Source organism: Branchiostoma lanceolatum, chromosome 15, assembly GCF_035083965.1.
Source record: "Branchiostoma lanceolatum isolate klBraLanc5 chromosome 15, klBraLanc5.hap2, whole genome shotgun sequence".
Classification (NCBI taxonomy): Eukaryota; Metazoa; Chordata; class Leptocardii; order Amphioxiformes; family Branchiostomatidae; genus Branchiostoma; species Branchiostoma lanceolatum.
In genome coordinates this window covers 17,827,521-17,844,111 of record NC_089736.1, presented here as the reverse complement: position 1 = coordinate 17,844,111, position 16,591 = coordinate 17,827,521, and the positions used below count along the sequence as shown (strand labels likewise).

General features: G+C 38.1%; 1 protein-coding gene across 1 annotated transcript in view; it reads right to left on the bottom strand.

Moving 5' to 3' along the window:
* The window catches only part of LOC136421174 (bax inhibitor 1-like), a 100,021-nt gene that overhangs the window by 36,912 nt on the left and 46,518 nt on the right, over positions 1-16,591 (bottom strand). The window contains exon 3 of the mRNA XM_066408344.1: positions 4,284-4,392. Coding sequence (XP_066264441.1) covers positions 4,284-4,392 — 109 coding nt within the window. The remainder of the gene's footprint in view (positions 1-4,283; positions 4,393-16,591) is intronic.

Below are 16,591 nucleotides of genomic sequence, written 5' to 3'. Positions count from 1 at the left end.
CTTTTGAACATATGACTGCAATCGTTCTTTGAGGCTATGCAGTGAAGGTGTTCCTACAGCATCTGATGACAATGAGTTCCATTCTACTAATCGTTCTCAGGAAATACGAATTTTTGAACACATCAATCCTTGGTTAATAGATCTGGTACTAAAAGGCATGGCTATTTCTTGTCCTTCCACTCCTTCATGAACAAAATGAAGGAGTGGAATGACGACAGCTAACTTCTGCCTCTTTTATCCTACCCTGGCTACTATCAAAAGCTACAACATCAAGTGTGTTACTTCTGTCAACCTCGCCACCTGCCACCATATAATGTCCACTGGCAGAAGTTAGCATGATGTCACCTAACTTCTGCCAACTTCTTCCACCTGCCAAAGATACCCCAAAAATAGTTACTCATTGACAAGTGGATAAAATTTTGAAACAGTCAGATGTTTCAGACAGTATCCACTGTCTTTCATCAGTGTCTTTCCTCCAAATAGATATGTTAATGAAGTAAAGACAATTATTTCAGATTGTTCAATAGAATAGTAAGTTAAGACAAGGTTGTATGCTAATGAATCAATTAGCTCATGTTGTTTTAGGAGCTAATGTCCCTAACCAAAACTAGGTACTTATCTACACCTAAGTGAAGTGAGTGAAGTCGTGTTAAGTGCCTTTTCCAAGGACACAGCATTGGGGCATATCAGTAGTTTTGAACTCGGGACCTGTCAGTTCTGGGCGTAACACCCCACACCGTGCCTAAACTTCATTGCCAGTGGGCAGTTCATTCCATCCTGGTGTTCATTCCACTCCTTCACGAAATGTGGAAGTCCCACAAACACTTGTAAAAGAAAATGACGAAAATAGCCCTCTAGCCTGTGATACGATTCTAAGTCATGTTCGCTGTAGTGTCCGCACTATTTAATTAAAGACAGGTCGCTCTGTTTAAGCCTACAAAGAACTTAAAAGCCATGAGTTGCAAGTGAAAGGAGCTAATCAGGATTGGTTAGATCCATTTTCCCATCAAAAGTACAAAACTCACACAACAATAAAACCATTCTTATCAATTTTCATATCATACTAATCAATATTAAAGGAAGTTGAAACATAAATTTGAAGATCACATTAAAAAATCTGAAGATTGTTCGAAACAATCTGAAGGTTCTTTGAAACAATCTGAAGGTTCCTTGAAACAATCTGAAGGTTCTTTGAAACCAATCTCAAAACAATCTGAAGATTCTTGCAAACAATCTGAAGGTTATCTCAAACAATCTGAAGATTTTCCATAAAATCTGAAGATTTTCGGGAAAAATCTGAAGGTTTTTCGATTTTCAACGACGCGTGACGACTCCCGCTGGGGGTCATTATGATCCATTAAGTGGCAAGGAAGTTGTTCACAAAATATCAACTCTGTAAGTATAAGCTGTCAGAGGCTACAAGCATTAGTCCAAAGTGCAATAGAAAGTCCAAAATTAATCTGGAGGGTGTTTTAACTGTAATTAACTTTATCTTCAGTACCGAAACTTTTTTTCCTACTTTTCTAGCTTTTCTCATTCTTCGTAACTCGTGGACAAATCTTCTTATATCATGTAATAATTGAGAATTTCAAGAGTGAATAAGAACGAATTATTTAAAAATTAGTCTGATTCTTTCCATGGAAATTCTCACAATAAGAAACACTTCCCTAATTCTCTAGTTCAGAAAGTATTTCTTACCAACATTTTCAACCTCAAGAATTTCTAGATATTCAAGTCTAAATTTCTTGTTTTTATTGAATTCAAGGTTATTTTTAAGAAAATATCAGGATTTTTCTCTCCCCTTTCTTGAATAATCATACTTCAAGACAAATTTTCTAAGAAAAAATTACTTCAGAAAATAATTCTTAACTCATGGACAAAATGTTTTTCTGTGTATAAGAAGAAACAAGAACAATAAGAAAAAGCATTTTTGGTAGTGTTCACGGTAGCAAAATTTCATGGTGTAAGGAAAATGGAGACGTTTTCACTGAACTTTAACTTCACGGAGGGAGCAAGTGATTTACAGAACAGATGTGTTAAGGAATCATAAATAATTACAACAGGTTTTTAACACAGTGATGATAAGTTCATGGTGCATATATAGGTGACTGTGAAAACAGTGAACATAAAGTTACAGTCTGTGAAAGAAACAAGAAATACAGTAATTTGCACAATTAATGAGGAAAGTTTATAAATCCACAGCATTTTATGATAGGACTCTCAAACATGTGACATATGCAACTGAGAAAGAGAGGAATATCAAATTAGTTATCAATAAATGCAAATGAAGATCTGATATGCTTACTAAGAAAATAGTTTTACATATTCTGTACTCACTGCGGTAAATCATGGGAATTTCATTCATTCATTTGGAAGAAAAGTTGAATATCATTAGATATAAATCATGCAAATCAGGGCTGCATTGACATAATTCATGAGAACATGCTACAATAACCTTGTTTGCTAAGATAACACTTTGAATTCATACTTTGATTTGTTTGAGGAACTAGTTTTTGTCTTGGCTTGTGTGTTCACTGCTGTAACACCGGGTCCTTTTGATGGATTTATTTGAAATTTAGCATGTCAGTTGTACCGGTAATGGAGGTCTTGATGATGCATGTCATTTTTCTTCATGCAAAATTATAGAAGGACAACCCCAGCAGGTGGATAGGAATGGTATATCTTTGGTAAACAACAATACAGTGTATCCCCAAAAGGTTCTTGCACCACTCTAGCCACCCTCAGCTGGCACTTGCAGGTGACTTTTATTGTCTCTTAGACCCCCCCCCCCCCCACCCCCCCTAGACAGACAAACCAAATCTTTAGCAGCCCCTGGGTTGAGAGTAGCTCTTGCCATGGGGAAGAGACTAAGTAGTGTACATGTAGGTTTGGGCCCCCTACTGCTTTTTTTGTAACTGCAGGGGCCGACTTTCAGAATTTGAAAGAAAATAACTCAAGAAGGGTTTGACAGAAAGTCATGAATTTTGGTAATGTAGATAGCTTGAGTAATGATCTACATAATTAGATACAAATTATGTGAATTAGGAGCTAATTTTCATAATCAATAAGGAAATTAAAGCTCATAAATCCCATGCATTTCATGCTAGAACTTTCAAACATCTGACATGTGTAACTGAGGAAAAAAAGAGGAATGTGGATAGATATCAATTGCGCAAATTAAGACCTAGTTTGCATAGCTAATGAGAAAATACTATTTTGGTACTGGAAAATGATGATTAAATTTTCATTCTTGCGGCATTTAAATCACACTACCAACTCGATTTTGGGTGAATCAGCCCTTTTTGGGTTACTAACCCAAAATGGGTGGGTAAGAAATAGTAACAAGGGGTACTTCATTGTTCTCTCCTGGGCTGATTATGCAAGTTTTGGGTGAAACCCCATGCGTTTGCTTTGCAACAGAACACAATGAAAAAGTACCCATTTTTACCCATGCATTTCATAACACCTCTGGTACAAAGTGTGAAGCAGCAAGGGAAATGCTTGTGTGGCCAACCTCTCCTTGACTATAGCATTATGACCTTCCTCTTGCGAATTTGCAGTTATGGAACTTGGTAGGCTTTTTGCCTAATCTGTGAAAATCGTAGTTCTTGGTATAGTCCTTCTTTTCTCAGAAACAAACTAGCTAACTCAATCTAGAACAGGGTCCAATACACATCTGTGTCTGGGCACTGTCTGGCCTGCTGTATTTCTTATGAAGACTGTTTCATTGTCTGTATAAAGCATCACTCCAAATTCTATTGTTTGAAATTTACCTGTGAGCTGAATAACAAAGCTTTCTGAGTAGAGCCAACATGCCAAAAGAAAATTCCGCCCCAAAATGTTGCCCTAGTTTCAGCAGTACCATTAGGATAGCAATTTCTTTCAGTTTCATCAAGAACTTGGTCAGCAAGGAGTCATTTCACACCTATTTGTGAAACCTATTTTCACCCAATCTTACTCTTCTATGACCTAGGTGTGAATTTCGTTTTCACTCAATACATCTACATGGAAACAATGACAAACCAGGTCACCCCTTTTTACCCATTTTGACTCTCTTGGGTTGAGTAAGTAACCCAAAAAGGGCTGATTCACCCACAATCGAGTTGGTAGTGTCAGGGCCTATATAATGTGTGCATTTACATAATTTATGAGGACATTATAGGACTCTCAAACACATGACAAATGTAACTGAGAAAGAGATGGATATCGATATCAATTATGCAACGGACTCTTCTTTAACCAAGTTTTCATTTCAGGCGCACGTTTAAGTCATGTATGCGTACCTGTATAAATCCAGTCATCAGATGGATGTAAGCACCTGCTGCAGCTGCAAGCATGGCAATGGCCAGACTGGAGTACACCTTTTTCAGATGTTCCTTCACAGGCTTCTCCCTGAAAAATATTGACACAAAGATTGTTTTATATTTTGCATCTTTTATAGACCATGTGTGGTCATCTGTGCATTTAGCCCATCTGGACAGGAATATGCACTAAGACTATTTTTATCATGCTGTGATTATCATGCCAGGATGTCTTGATTGTTACACATGTATATTATTCTATATCACCAGTTGAATGTGTAATTAATTCAGAAGTATACATATTGAGAAAGGTGGGAAGCTCAAGGTTGGCCATCTTCTGAATCATGAAAATGTTTTTGCCATACGACCGCCATTTGCCATATGACCGCCATGCGGTTGTGTGACTTACTACCCGATGTTAGACTGCCTGGGCGGGCACTGCCTGCCTGCATGCTTGGTCATTTATACCTGCCCAACAGCACGGCCCGGCATTTACACTTTCTTCTGTGGGCCCAACATAGAAAATATTGCACGGTTGCAAAATATTACAATGTATATTGATATTTAACAATGCAAACGATATGCTAAAACAATATACAGTTTACCTTAAAATCTTATGTTTTGTAATGGACATGAATCGTTAAAAATGCCTCGCTTGTACAACACTGGGATATGTCGCAATGCATGACTGTTATGATCTATTATACCGCAGCAAGGGCATGGTATGGTAGTTTGGTTGGTTCGTATACTGCACTTCCCAAAAGCCGTTCCACATGCATATATTGGGGCATTTCCGCCGGCATCCTTACTTGTACATATGCCCTATCAGATCCCCATAAATGGCCATATTACATATATTACCACAAAATTACACAAAAAGAAACTGATTTTGTTAAGAAAATGGACAAAAAGGTGACCAAAATATGGTGCCGTGTAGTGAGATTTAAACATCAGGACGGTATCTTTAAAATCACGTCAGGACAATCAAGTCAAAGTAGCTCAGTTGGTGAGCACGTAGAGAGTGTACGCTTGGTGGGGACTGGAAGGTCCCTGGTTCGAGCCCGGGTACGTCAAACCTTTTTCCTTTTTTTACTTTTTATATAAGGAGGAAATATTATTGTTTTTGTTGGCATGTTCTTCATCTTTTTCTTCTTCTTCTTTTTTTGCATAATTTATGCAGGAACTTGTATTTCCCTTACGATAAATGCTACAGATGTCATATTTGATTTGTAGGTGACTTTAGGAAAGGTGAATGCACCACATAAATTATGCTAATGAGTACCTCATTGGCATATTTTATGCAGAAACTTTTATTTCATTTCTTCCAAATGCGCCCCAGTCAGCTTTTTTAAAAAGCAGGGGCTGGGGATCACCAGAACCGACTGGAGGGTCTATGCCGAGAGCAGACCAGCCTGGCGAGCATGTCTGCAGCCGCCATGCATCAGACACTGATGCCTGCGAACAATTGATTGATTGATTGATTGATTTCTTGAAGCTGATTTTGAAAACAGTTTATTTCATACAAAACTTCACATAACTGAATAAAACTTAACACTGAACTTTAACTGGGGTCTTACAGCAATTTAGTTCTTTTTACAAACTATACTTCAACCGTTTCATAGCCATTTTTAGAAACGGTGTATTTTAGGGATATGTGCTAGATGCAAAATCAGTTATAACGCCAGCAATGCAAACTGGATAGACTAACGTATTCAGAACACTGGCTGAAAAGCTTCGATAACCATGCATTAGAAGTTGGCGACGTCAAAAACTCTCCGTCCCTTATTGACAGAGTCTGGGGGCTTCGTGGGAGAATCACACTGCACTATTGTTCGCTGGTTTATAAGACAAATGTCACATCTCCTGCCTGCTAAACACAATTATTTACAAGACAACTCATTACAATCTCTTTTGCTAACCTGCAACTGGATTCTAAGTGTGATCAATCATCAAAACTCCTCTTTGTTGCTACAACCTACGGCACGTGTATTTTCCCGCCGCCATATTATTACCCAGAATCCTGTCGTCAAGCAGACGACAAAGGTTTGTGAGGAACACTTTTTTGTCTAAATGTTGCTTGTGATAGTGGACTGAAGACGATATTTTCCTCAAAGTTTGCTCCTAACACAACAAGAGTTCCACGACCTCATATCTCCATGAACAATTCTATACATGCAAATGACTTGCACATTTCCAAAATATATGCTTGGTCATAAACACCTTTTCTAACTTACACATGTTGCAATATTAACAGGCCTATAATTTTCCAATTCGATGAATTATGGTGTTTTTGTATTGATTATGCAAATTAGGAATTTATTTGCATAATTGATATCTGTTGATGCTCCACTTTCCATAAAGTACATTATGTTACATGTATTTGAGTCTGATAATGGAAAACACTGCAAATATAGATTTTCCTCATTATATGCAAATTAAGTCACAATTAGCATAATTTGCACTTCATTACATATATCTCTGTCTAAGCTACCTGCATGCTAAGTATCATATTTACAGGCCTATAATTTTCCAATTAGATGAATTATGGTGTTTTGCATTAATGATGCAAATTAGGAATTTATTTGCATAATTGGTATCTGTTGATGATCCACTTTCCATAAACTACATACGTTACATGTATTTGAGTCTGATAATGGAAAACACTGCAAATACAGATTTTCATCATTAGCTATGCAAATTAAGTCCTAATTAGCATAATTTGCACTTCATTGTGTATATCTCTATCTTAGCTACCTGCATACTAAATATCATGGAAATCGGTTGTTCCTTTGTTCAGGTATCTCCTGAGAAGATTTTCACAAAAACGCCCCTGCAGTTCCAGAGAAAGCTGCTAGGGGGCCTAAACCTACACCACTTCATTATTACATCACAAGCTATCTACCACCCAAAAATCAAGACCACAGCACGTCCAGGTCAAAAGATACAAAAATTGAAGTTCTGCTGCAGTACCAAGGTCACATACCAGGGGGCCCAAAATCGACCTTGAACTTCGGCTTCACAACACCTGCCTACATACCAAATATCATCGTAATCCAACAAGAGGTTCCTGAGTTATTCTGACTACAGTAGTGCGGAAACACAAACAGACAGACAAACAAACAAACAAACAGACAAACACACACACAGACACACCCAAAACTATATCTCCATTTTTCATGGAGATAAAAAGGAACACATGGACATAGTAGTATAACCATTGCTACGGCATCCAGCTAACTTCCCATGAATAATGTACACGTTGCCATGACGGTGGGGATCGACTTTGAGTGACATTCTACCGGTATACCGACTCAACAAAATGTTACCGAAGGCCCGATGTGTGCGGTACGGCCGTTTTTTCGTGTATTTTTTTTACTTGGACACGTCTATATCCACAGCACTCTCCTCAAGCCAAGGATGGAACGAATAGCTGCTGTATAAAATGTAATTAGCGGTAAGATATTCAAGACGAATCTTCTCTCCCGAAATAATGTTCACACCTGTCCGACAACACCGTCGTTGTGCGTGCGGCGGACGGTAGTTTCAAGTTGAAATATTATGGTGTCAGCACGACTAGAGACAAAATCTACCATATATATGATTAGTGCAAAGATAGTACATGATACTGACAGAATAATAGAAAAAAAGGATGGTTTATTGTTCTGCTAGATTGATTTCAGTCAACCATTATCGGAAAAATCCCGAATTTATGTTACCCGACGTTACATAGATCTTTGGACAGAGAGTAAGTGGTACGGGTTTAGGCCCCCTAGCGGCTTTTTTTTAACTGCAGGAGCAGGTTTTGGTTCAGACTTTGAAAGGGAATAACTCAAGAAGGGCTTGATGGATGGTTATGATTTTTGGTAAGTAGATAGCTTGAGTGATGATGTACATGATTAGATACTTATTATGCAAATCAGTATCTAATTTGCATAATTAATAAGGAAAGTTTATACGTCCGCCAAATTCCATGATAGGACTCTCAAACATGTGACATATGTAACTGAAGAAGAGAGAAATATAAATAGATATCAATTATGTAAATGAAGACCTCATTTGCATAATTAATGAGAAAATACTATAACTCAAGATGGTCTTCATGGATGGTAATGATTTTTGGTATGTAGATAGCTTACGTGGTGCTTTGTATGATTGGACGATAATTATGCAAATCAGATTCTAATTTGCATAATTAATAAGACAATTTTAAAAACCCGCTGTGTTCCATGATATGACTATTGAAATATGTGACATTTGTTACTGAGGAATTTTGATAGATAAAAATATGCAAATGTAGGCCTTATTTGCATAATTAATGAGAAACTACTAAAATTCCATACAGGTAAATGATGGCAATTTCATCTTGTCTTGTGTCATTTGGAAGTTATGTGAACGTGAACATCGATGAATCAAATTATGCTAATAAGGATCTCATTTGCATAATTCATGATAAAAGTTACTTTGTTAGCATAACCTTCTTTGTTAAGCTCATACTTTTGTTTTTTTGGGTGAAGAAGATCAACTGGTATGATTTATAATTGATGAGAAACACTCCAGATACGTCAGTCATAAAGGTTAAAATCATTTGGCGAAGGTATGAGGTCGTGGAACTCTAGTTCTTTCTTTTATGTAAACCCTAATATCTTCACCCCAGACTTTTATTTTTATTTTTTTTTGCCCTATAACTCAATTTTTTTCTGAAAAAATCCGAGAAGCAACAAATAGAATTGGTGTGGCCTTATGGATAAGTCTTGCCCAAAGGACAAAATGGGGGAAAGCTAGACTACCTAGCAGCTTTCTAACAAATTGCAGTTTACTGATTCTGTGTGCATGAACAATTTCACATCTACAATGTTGGAAATTCACGCCTTAATGGCAGAAGTACAATGTACATAATTACCCCTGGGGGCATTGTTTTCGGTTGTGTATGTGTGATTGCACCTACAATTGTATCAGTCAAGAATCTGATCCTTTAATTTGTATGAATTTTGGTAAGTTAATAGTTATTGATGTCCTAAAGAACATGGCAATATTGCCCCCCCCCCCTTGCAGTACACCAACTGCCTGCAGCGATGGACGACAGAGTGTTATGGCGACAACTGGTCACGAGATGACGTCGAGCGAGCTCGAAGGAGTGAGTGAGTGGCTCCCCCAAACACGGGACCTCCATTTAACGTCCTATCGGAGGGACGTCCCTAACCCTAGATGAGCTATAGGTACTCATTTACACTTGAGTGAAGTGAGGAAAGTCGTGTTAAGTGCCTTTCCCAAGGGCACAATGTCGGGGCGCATGTCCAGACATGTCTGGGGGCTGCCCGGGATCGAACTCGGGTCCCCTTGTTTGACAGTCGAATGTTCTATCCATTACGCCACACGACACCACGAATATAATGATAGGAAATTTAAACACATGCAATATGCAACATAAGAAGAGACGAACATGAATACATGTAGATCAATCATGCAAATGTATACCTAAATTGCATAATCTATGATACAATATTACAATACCATAGAGGTCAATGATGAAACTTTCATACTTATGTCATGATTGTGATAAGTAGGCGGTGGTTGGGTAAAAGCTCATCAATAGATACACATGTAAGTTTGGCAAACAAAGGCTTCACTTAATCGTTAATGCATTTACCGGGGTCGCATGGCATAAAGGCAGTGCATTTGGCCATTTGCAAGTTAGATAGAGATGAACACCAAGTAGAGATCAAACTGTTGAAATTTAACAAATTTCCACAAAAATTTACAGTTCTATTTTTCAAACTTCATAAATTATTTTGCAGAGGTTTGGGTTCTACGGACTCCGGTTTGTTCTGAATCTGATGTAGAGGTTGTATGGCCACGAAATGTCTGTGTACTGCTTCATTGATACAATCATGCCAGAAGATACACTTTTCAAAACTCAAAACCTTGAAAACTCCAGTATCTATAGTACTAGCCTATAGGTTGATGTTTATAGTCACTGTGTCTTTTAGTATTCTATGGGCCAGATGTCATCCAAATGAAGTTAGAATAGGTTCATTGTTTATTCATGTTTTACCTATCATTGTGTACATAGCAGAATTAATTTGCATGCCACCTGACTTGTAGAAAGTGTCAAATGTCCTAGACTGGCATCTGGGTTAGTGGATATCTCCCTCCAGGGCTGCTGACTGAAGAAAGCCTGACAGGTGAGAGCCTTGCCTGCAGTTTTCTCTATACATGTGTTCTAACCTGTTGAGCAGTTAAATATCAGTTCAACATAATTGTACTTACTATTAATCATAAGCTAGTACAACTATTTTCCTGAACTATCACTGAAGGACACAAACTTGGGCTGTTGGAGTCTCAAAAACTTAAATATTTGCACATTCAGCAACATGCACACATTACTAAAGGCAAAGTGACTGCAAAACTAGGAAAATTTAGTGAAAATTGCAGGGCCAGAACTCACGCTAAAGACAGATTTTAACTAATCTTGGTTTTTACCTAGTATATAGTCCCTTCCTTTGTCAGAAAAAGAAATGCATCACCCTCCCCGTTTCCTTTTCATGTTCCAGAACCAGGTGATATATCTCTACTATTCTCTGTCTAAGGTACATAATACCTTGAAATGGAGTGATAATGAAAGATCTTGGTGCATATATACTTAAAGAGTACTATTCATTCTGGAATAAGAAACTTAGAACGCTGACGCCACATAATTCAATCATCAGGTGAGAAGGCAGCACAGCATAAGTTGCAAACGGTGGAAGATCCCAGACCTTGACTTATTTATTTAGCATAGAATAGTAGGTACTATTCAATGTTTTGTGCAGCTTCCCTTTAAAGGGATAATCACAGTACTCCAGAAACAGGTCTTATTTTGTTAGAGGTAACATTTCTACAAAATACAAATACAAAATCAAACAACTTAAAATCCTCACAGTTTGACATTGGAGACTTGGTTCCAAATCCAACAGGATAATTGGTAAAATAAGATCCAGGACAATTTTGGCCCAAAGCAAGAGGAGAACTCAGTTGCTGACGATCTCGAGTTCTGCAACCTCATATACCATTGCCAAATGATGTTAACTTTTACAATTGAGTTATTACTCAAGCAACTGGATAAATTTTGAAAACACAGTTAGGCATAACACACCAGCTTCGCAAGCACGTGGCATGACAGCAGCAGCTGGTTATATTACACCGAACGGTCTGTTACACCTAGTCTTTGCATATCTGACTGCAACCATTCTTTAAAGCTATTTAGTGAGGATGCTCCTACAGTACTTGATGACAACGAGTTCCATTCTACTATGGTTCTCGGAAAATACAAATTTTTGAACACATCAATCCTTGGCTCATAACTCTGGTACTTAAAAGCATGACTGTTTATTTCTAGTCCGCTTCTGAGCTGACATTAGATACTTATCAGTCGGTACGTCTACAAGTTTATTATTTAGTCATTCAATGTACATCATGCAAAGTCTGGACGTTGTTCTTCTGTCTTCAAGTGACACCCTGACTGCAGATCTGCTTTCATTTTGGTGACACTACCATCCCTGTCATAGTTACCTTCGCCGAGAAGGTTATGCAGAGGGTAGCGTTTGTATGTGTGTAATTGACCAGCATAACTCAAGAAGGCTTGGATGGATTGTCTTGATATTTGGTAGGTGGGTAGGTCTTGGTGAGATCTAGAAGTGATTAGATTTTGGGTCCCCTAGCGGCTTGTTATGGTACTGCAGCAGAACTTCCAGTTTTGATATCTCGTGTTCTGGACATGCTATGGAACTGATTTTTGAGTGGTAGATAGCACATTGGACAGAGAGTAAGTGCTATAGGTTTGGGCCCCCTAGCAGCTTTTGTTGGAACTGCAGGAGCAGGTTTTGCTTCAGACTTTGAAAGGGAATGACTCAAGAAGGGCTTGATGGATGGTCATGACTTTTGGTAAGTAGATGGCTTGAGTGATGATGGACATGATTTAATTTGCATAATTAATGAGGAAAGTTTATACATCCGCCAAATTCCATGATAGGACTCTCAAACATGTGACATGTGTAACTGAGGAAGAGAGAAATATTGATAAATATTAACTTTGCAAATGAAGACCTCATTTGCATATTAATGAGAAAATACTATAACTCAAGATTGGCTTGATGGATGGTCATATTTTTTAATGTGTAGATAGCTTACGTTGTGATTTGTATGATTAGACGATAATTATGCAAATCAGATTCTAATTTGCACAATTAATGACACAATTCTAAAAACCCGATGTGTTCCATGATATGACTACATTCAAATATGTGACATTTGTAACTGAGGAAGAGAGGAATGTTGACCTAACTTGCATAATTAATGAGAAACTACTGTGATAATATACATACTGGTAAATGACGGCAACTTCATGTTTGTGGCATTTGGAAGTTATGTGAAGGTGAACAACATTGAATCGAATTAAGCTAATTTAGCCTCATTTGCATAATTGGTGATAAATGTTAGCATATCCTTTGTCAAGCTCATACTTCTGTTATTTGGGTGAAGACGATCAACTGGTATGATTTGTAATTGATGAGAAACACTCCTAATACATCAGTCATAAAGATTAAAACCATTTGGCGAAGGTATGAGGTCGTGGAACTCTAGTTGTTCGTGCAGAATCTGGCAGCTTGGTTCTGTACCCTCTCCAGTTTATCTATATACTTCTTTGTGTATGGATCCCAAACTGTTGCAGCATATTTAAGGTTTGGTCTTAATAGAGACGCGTATGCAAGTGTATACACGTGGAACATAAGAAGATACCAAACATACAAATGAGGACCTGATTTACATAATTAGTACAAAAATGGCAAAACTGCTTAGTGATAAATGATGGGCATTTCATACTTGTGACATGTGTAAGTAAGTTGAAGGTGAACATCACCATGCATAAATTATGTAAATGTATAAGTCATTTGCATAAAATTTACAAAATCTCTAAACATTTCAAGGAGGTATGAGGTCACCAAACTCTAGTTGTATATACTTCTTTTTTCTTGAAAAAAATGAAAGAAATACAAATGTCAGAAATAAGATAGGTGTGACAATACCAAACCAGAAAAACTCTAAATCTTGGGATTTTAAAACCCAGTGCAATATGAGAATAATGTAACCCAATTTCTGTTGCTTACATGTATTCCTTAAATGTTGCTTTAACTTTAAGATTTGTGGTGGGACCTTTAAAAAAAGTTAAAGTACTCCCTGCACCAGACGGTGCATAAGCCGGCGCCCATCTCCGTTTTTGCAGCCCTGGACCACACAACTTTGTGCATTAGTCACTACAGCAGGGGGCCAGTCCACTGGTAGTGATGTGTGTTTAAGTACCATACTCTTTCCCAAATGCTGAGTGCTAAGCAGAGAACACTCTACCCGCTAGGCACTGAACACTCTACCCGCTAGGCCATTGCACCGGCTTTATACCTTTACGGTACTATAATCACCCAAAATTTGTGTGTGAAGATCATATCCTATTTGCTCAGAAATGTGGACACCTCTCATTTTTCATGACAATGTCGCCTGCTCAATGTTCAACCCTAGAAACAAGATGACAATTTCAGATCTTTGCCACACAGGGATAAGTCACCCATTTTCATTAGTACAATTCCACTTAAAGGAGCATTCCACTCCAGAAGCAGGTGTAACTTTCTGATAGATTATATTTTTCGGGATACAAATGCACCCAACTTCTGGCTAAATTACCTCAGCTGTCTTTTCAACAATAATCCTCTTCTAAATCCATGTACCACAATATACAGACCCACTTCTAATGTACTTGCATGGCCTACTTCGGGCACAATTTTTCACATACGATAGACGGGATAAGCTTACAAAGCAGTGAAGTGACCATCACAGAATATATATATATTATATATATATACATATAGCAATGTACACAAAAGTTTGAAGACCATAATATTGCGTCTGGGGATACAGGTACTTTTGTAAAAAGCATGAAAGGGTCCTCTGGGAAACTCAAGAACTTGATCGCCATAATGTTCGTCGGACTCCTGTGTTCAAGCTTCAACTTATGGTAAATTTGACAAAACTCTGATGAATAATAATACCTGCTTCTTAAGTAGAATGCTCCTTAAACTGTCACAGAAAATTCAACATGACAGAATATATGTCAGTGGCTGATGAAATTTCATTAAATGGACAAAGCAATAGTTATAAACACTTTGTCCCTGTTATTGGACATGGTCCAAGAACGTGAAAGGCATGCCAAATAGAAACAGTCCCATGATGGAATTGCCCCAGTAATTAACCAGGAAATCTTTGTGTATTACATGTCATCTGTGGCAACAATGATGATGAGCATTTCACAACTAGAGTGTCGCGACCTCATACCTTTGCCAAATAACCTTACAACTGACAAATTTGAAAGGTTTCTCATTGGTTATGCAAATAAGGATCTCAAAGCATGAAACGCTTATCGTAGCAAAGGAGGCTATGCTGTTGTAGCATTTTGTTACATTTATAATGAAGAAAAGGCCCTGATTGGCTTGATTTATGTCTAATATTGTTCACCTTGTCCCCCCTGGACAGGTTGAGGGACTAGGCAGGCTGGTTATTTAGCTTCCAGCCTATGAAATATCATTGATTGACAACTATTGTATTATATTTTGTCAAGAATTAAGAAATGAGATTGTTGTTTGCATGATTGATAGCTATTGATGTTCCTAAAAAGACCCTCTGAAATGCTATTTCCGGCATGGGGCAAATTTTGCTGGAAGAGTAAGCTAAGTTAACTGATATCTCTATTTGTAAAAAGAAATACAGATTCTAAAGGATTTCAGCTTGATTTTGGGGGGCGATGCCATCCCGACATATAACAATAATTTTTCATGTAAATTTCAATTTTTTCCCCGTTGAAAAGCTGTTTCATGAATTTTGAGGGGCGAATTTTGCAGGTAAAGTAAGGTAAGTTTAATCACATCTCTATATGTTAAAAAATACAAACTGGTTTCAGCTACACTGTAGAGGGGGCGACGCCGTCCCGACATATAACGTTACGCCAGCGGCGCAACAATCCTAGGGCGGTCCCGCAGTATGCTAACGTGTGCTATATCCTGCATTTTGAGAGGCAAATTGTGCTGGCAGAGTAGGCTAAGTTAAGAACATCTCTATTAGGGAAAATATACCCAAGGGTTTCAGCTTGATTTTCAGGGGGGCAACTGCCTTGCCCCTCCCTGTACCGCTGCCACTGATATTGTACTGCAGTACACCGGTGTGCACTTATATTCAGCTTACGCTGGAGGCACTGAAAGAAATAGAGTTATAAAATTTCATTGGATTGAGTTAGAGTAAAATCCTTTTTTGCTTTTGCTTTACTATCATCATCATTAACATACCATTACTACAATTCATGGGCAGCTGCCCTATGTTTATTAATCAAATATTGCAAATAATATCAAAGAACACAAAACAAGACAAGTTTTTGTAATATTGCCCCGAAATCGAAGTTTGTAACCCAACATTTTTTCAGGCCTTGTCAGACGCATTGTATCACTTAATCTAATTAAGAGTTCTTGGGGAGTTCAGTACAATATTAAATGCTTTTTGATGCCGGTGGAATTAGTGGGTATTTATCGTATACTGTAGAGTAGTACAAATAAAAAATGCATGTATTTTTACTTCCTAAAATCATTATTCATTAAAAATAACACCTCCTCTGGAGTTTAAGACTTCTTAAATTCCACTGCGTGTCAAGTTCTAAGTCCTTTGGGAGTCAGCTTATAGGCGGGACTAACCTGCGCCTAGACAGTGAGAGAGCAAGAACAAGCCAGGGTTTAAACCATTGAAAATCCTTTCTTGGTGGGATTTTGTTTTAAATCTGGGCAGTTTAAGTGTGGCTGTGGTAGGATATACTCTGTCTTCTCTATCTTTGGCGTTTTGCTACCTCCATGATACAGCCGAATGATCTTCAACTGGCCATGGGTGTTTGAAGCCTGTATGGGAACAATCCAAGGGCTCTCATTAGGGGGGGGGGGGGGTTATTAATGCAGACTAGTTGTACAGATTTTGTTGGTACTGGATATAATGAATCACTAACTTCTGGCCAGACAGCTCCGCTGGGCAGGTCACCTGTCACGCATGGACGATACCAGAATGCCCCAAACAGTATTCTACGGTGAACACTGCCAATGAAAAAGAGACAGAGGCACACCAAGAAAGCGCTTCAAAGACCAGTTAAAACATCCTCTCAGAGTGGCTGACATCCCAGTAGCTAACTGGGAAAGCAGTGCTGCTATTCGGGCAAATTGGAGAACTCTTACCAA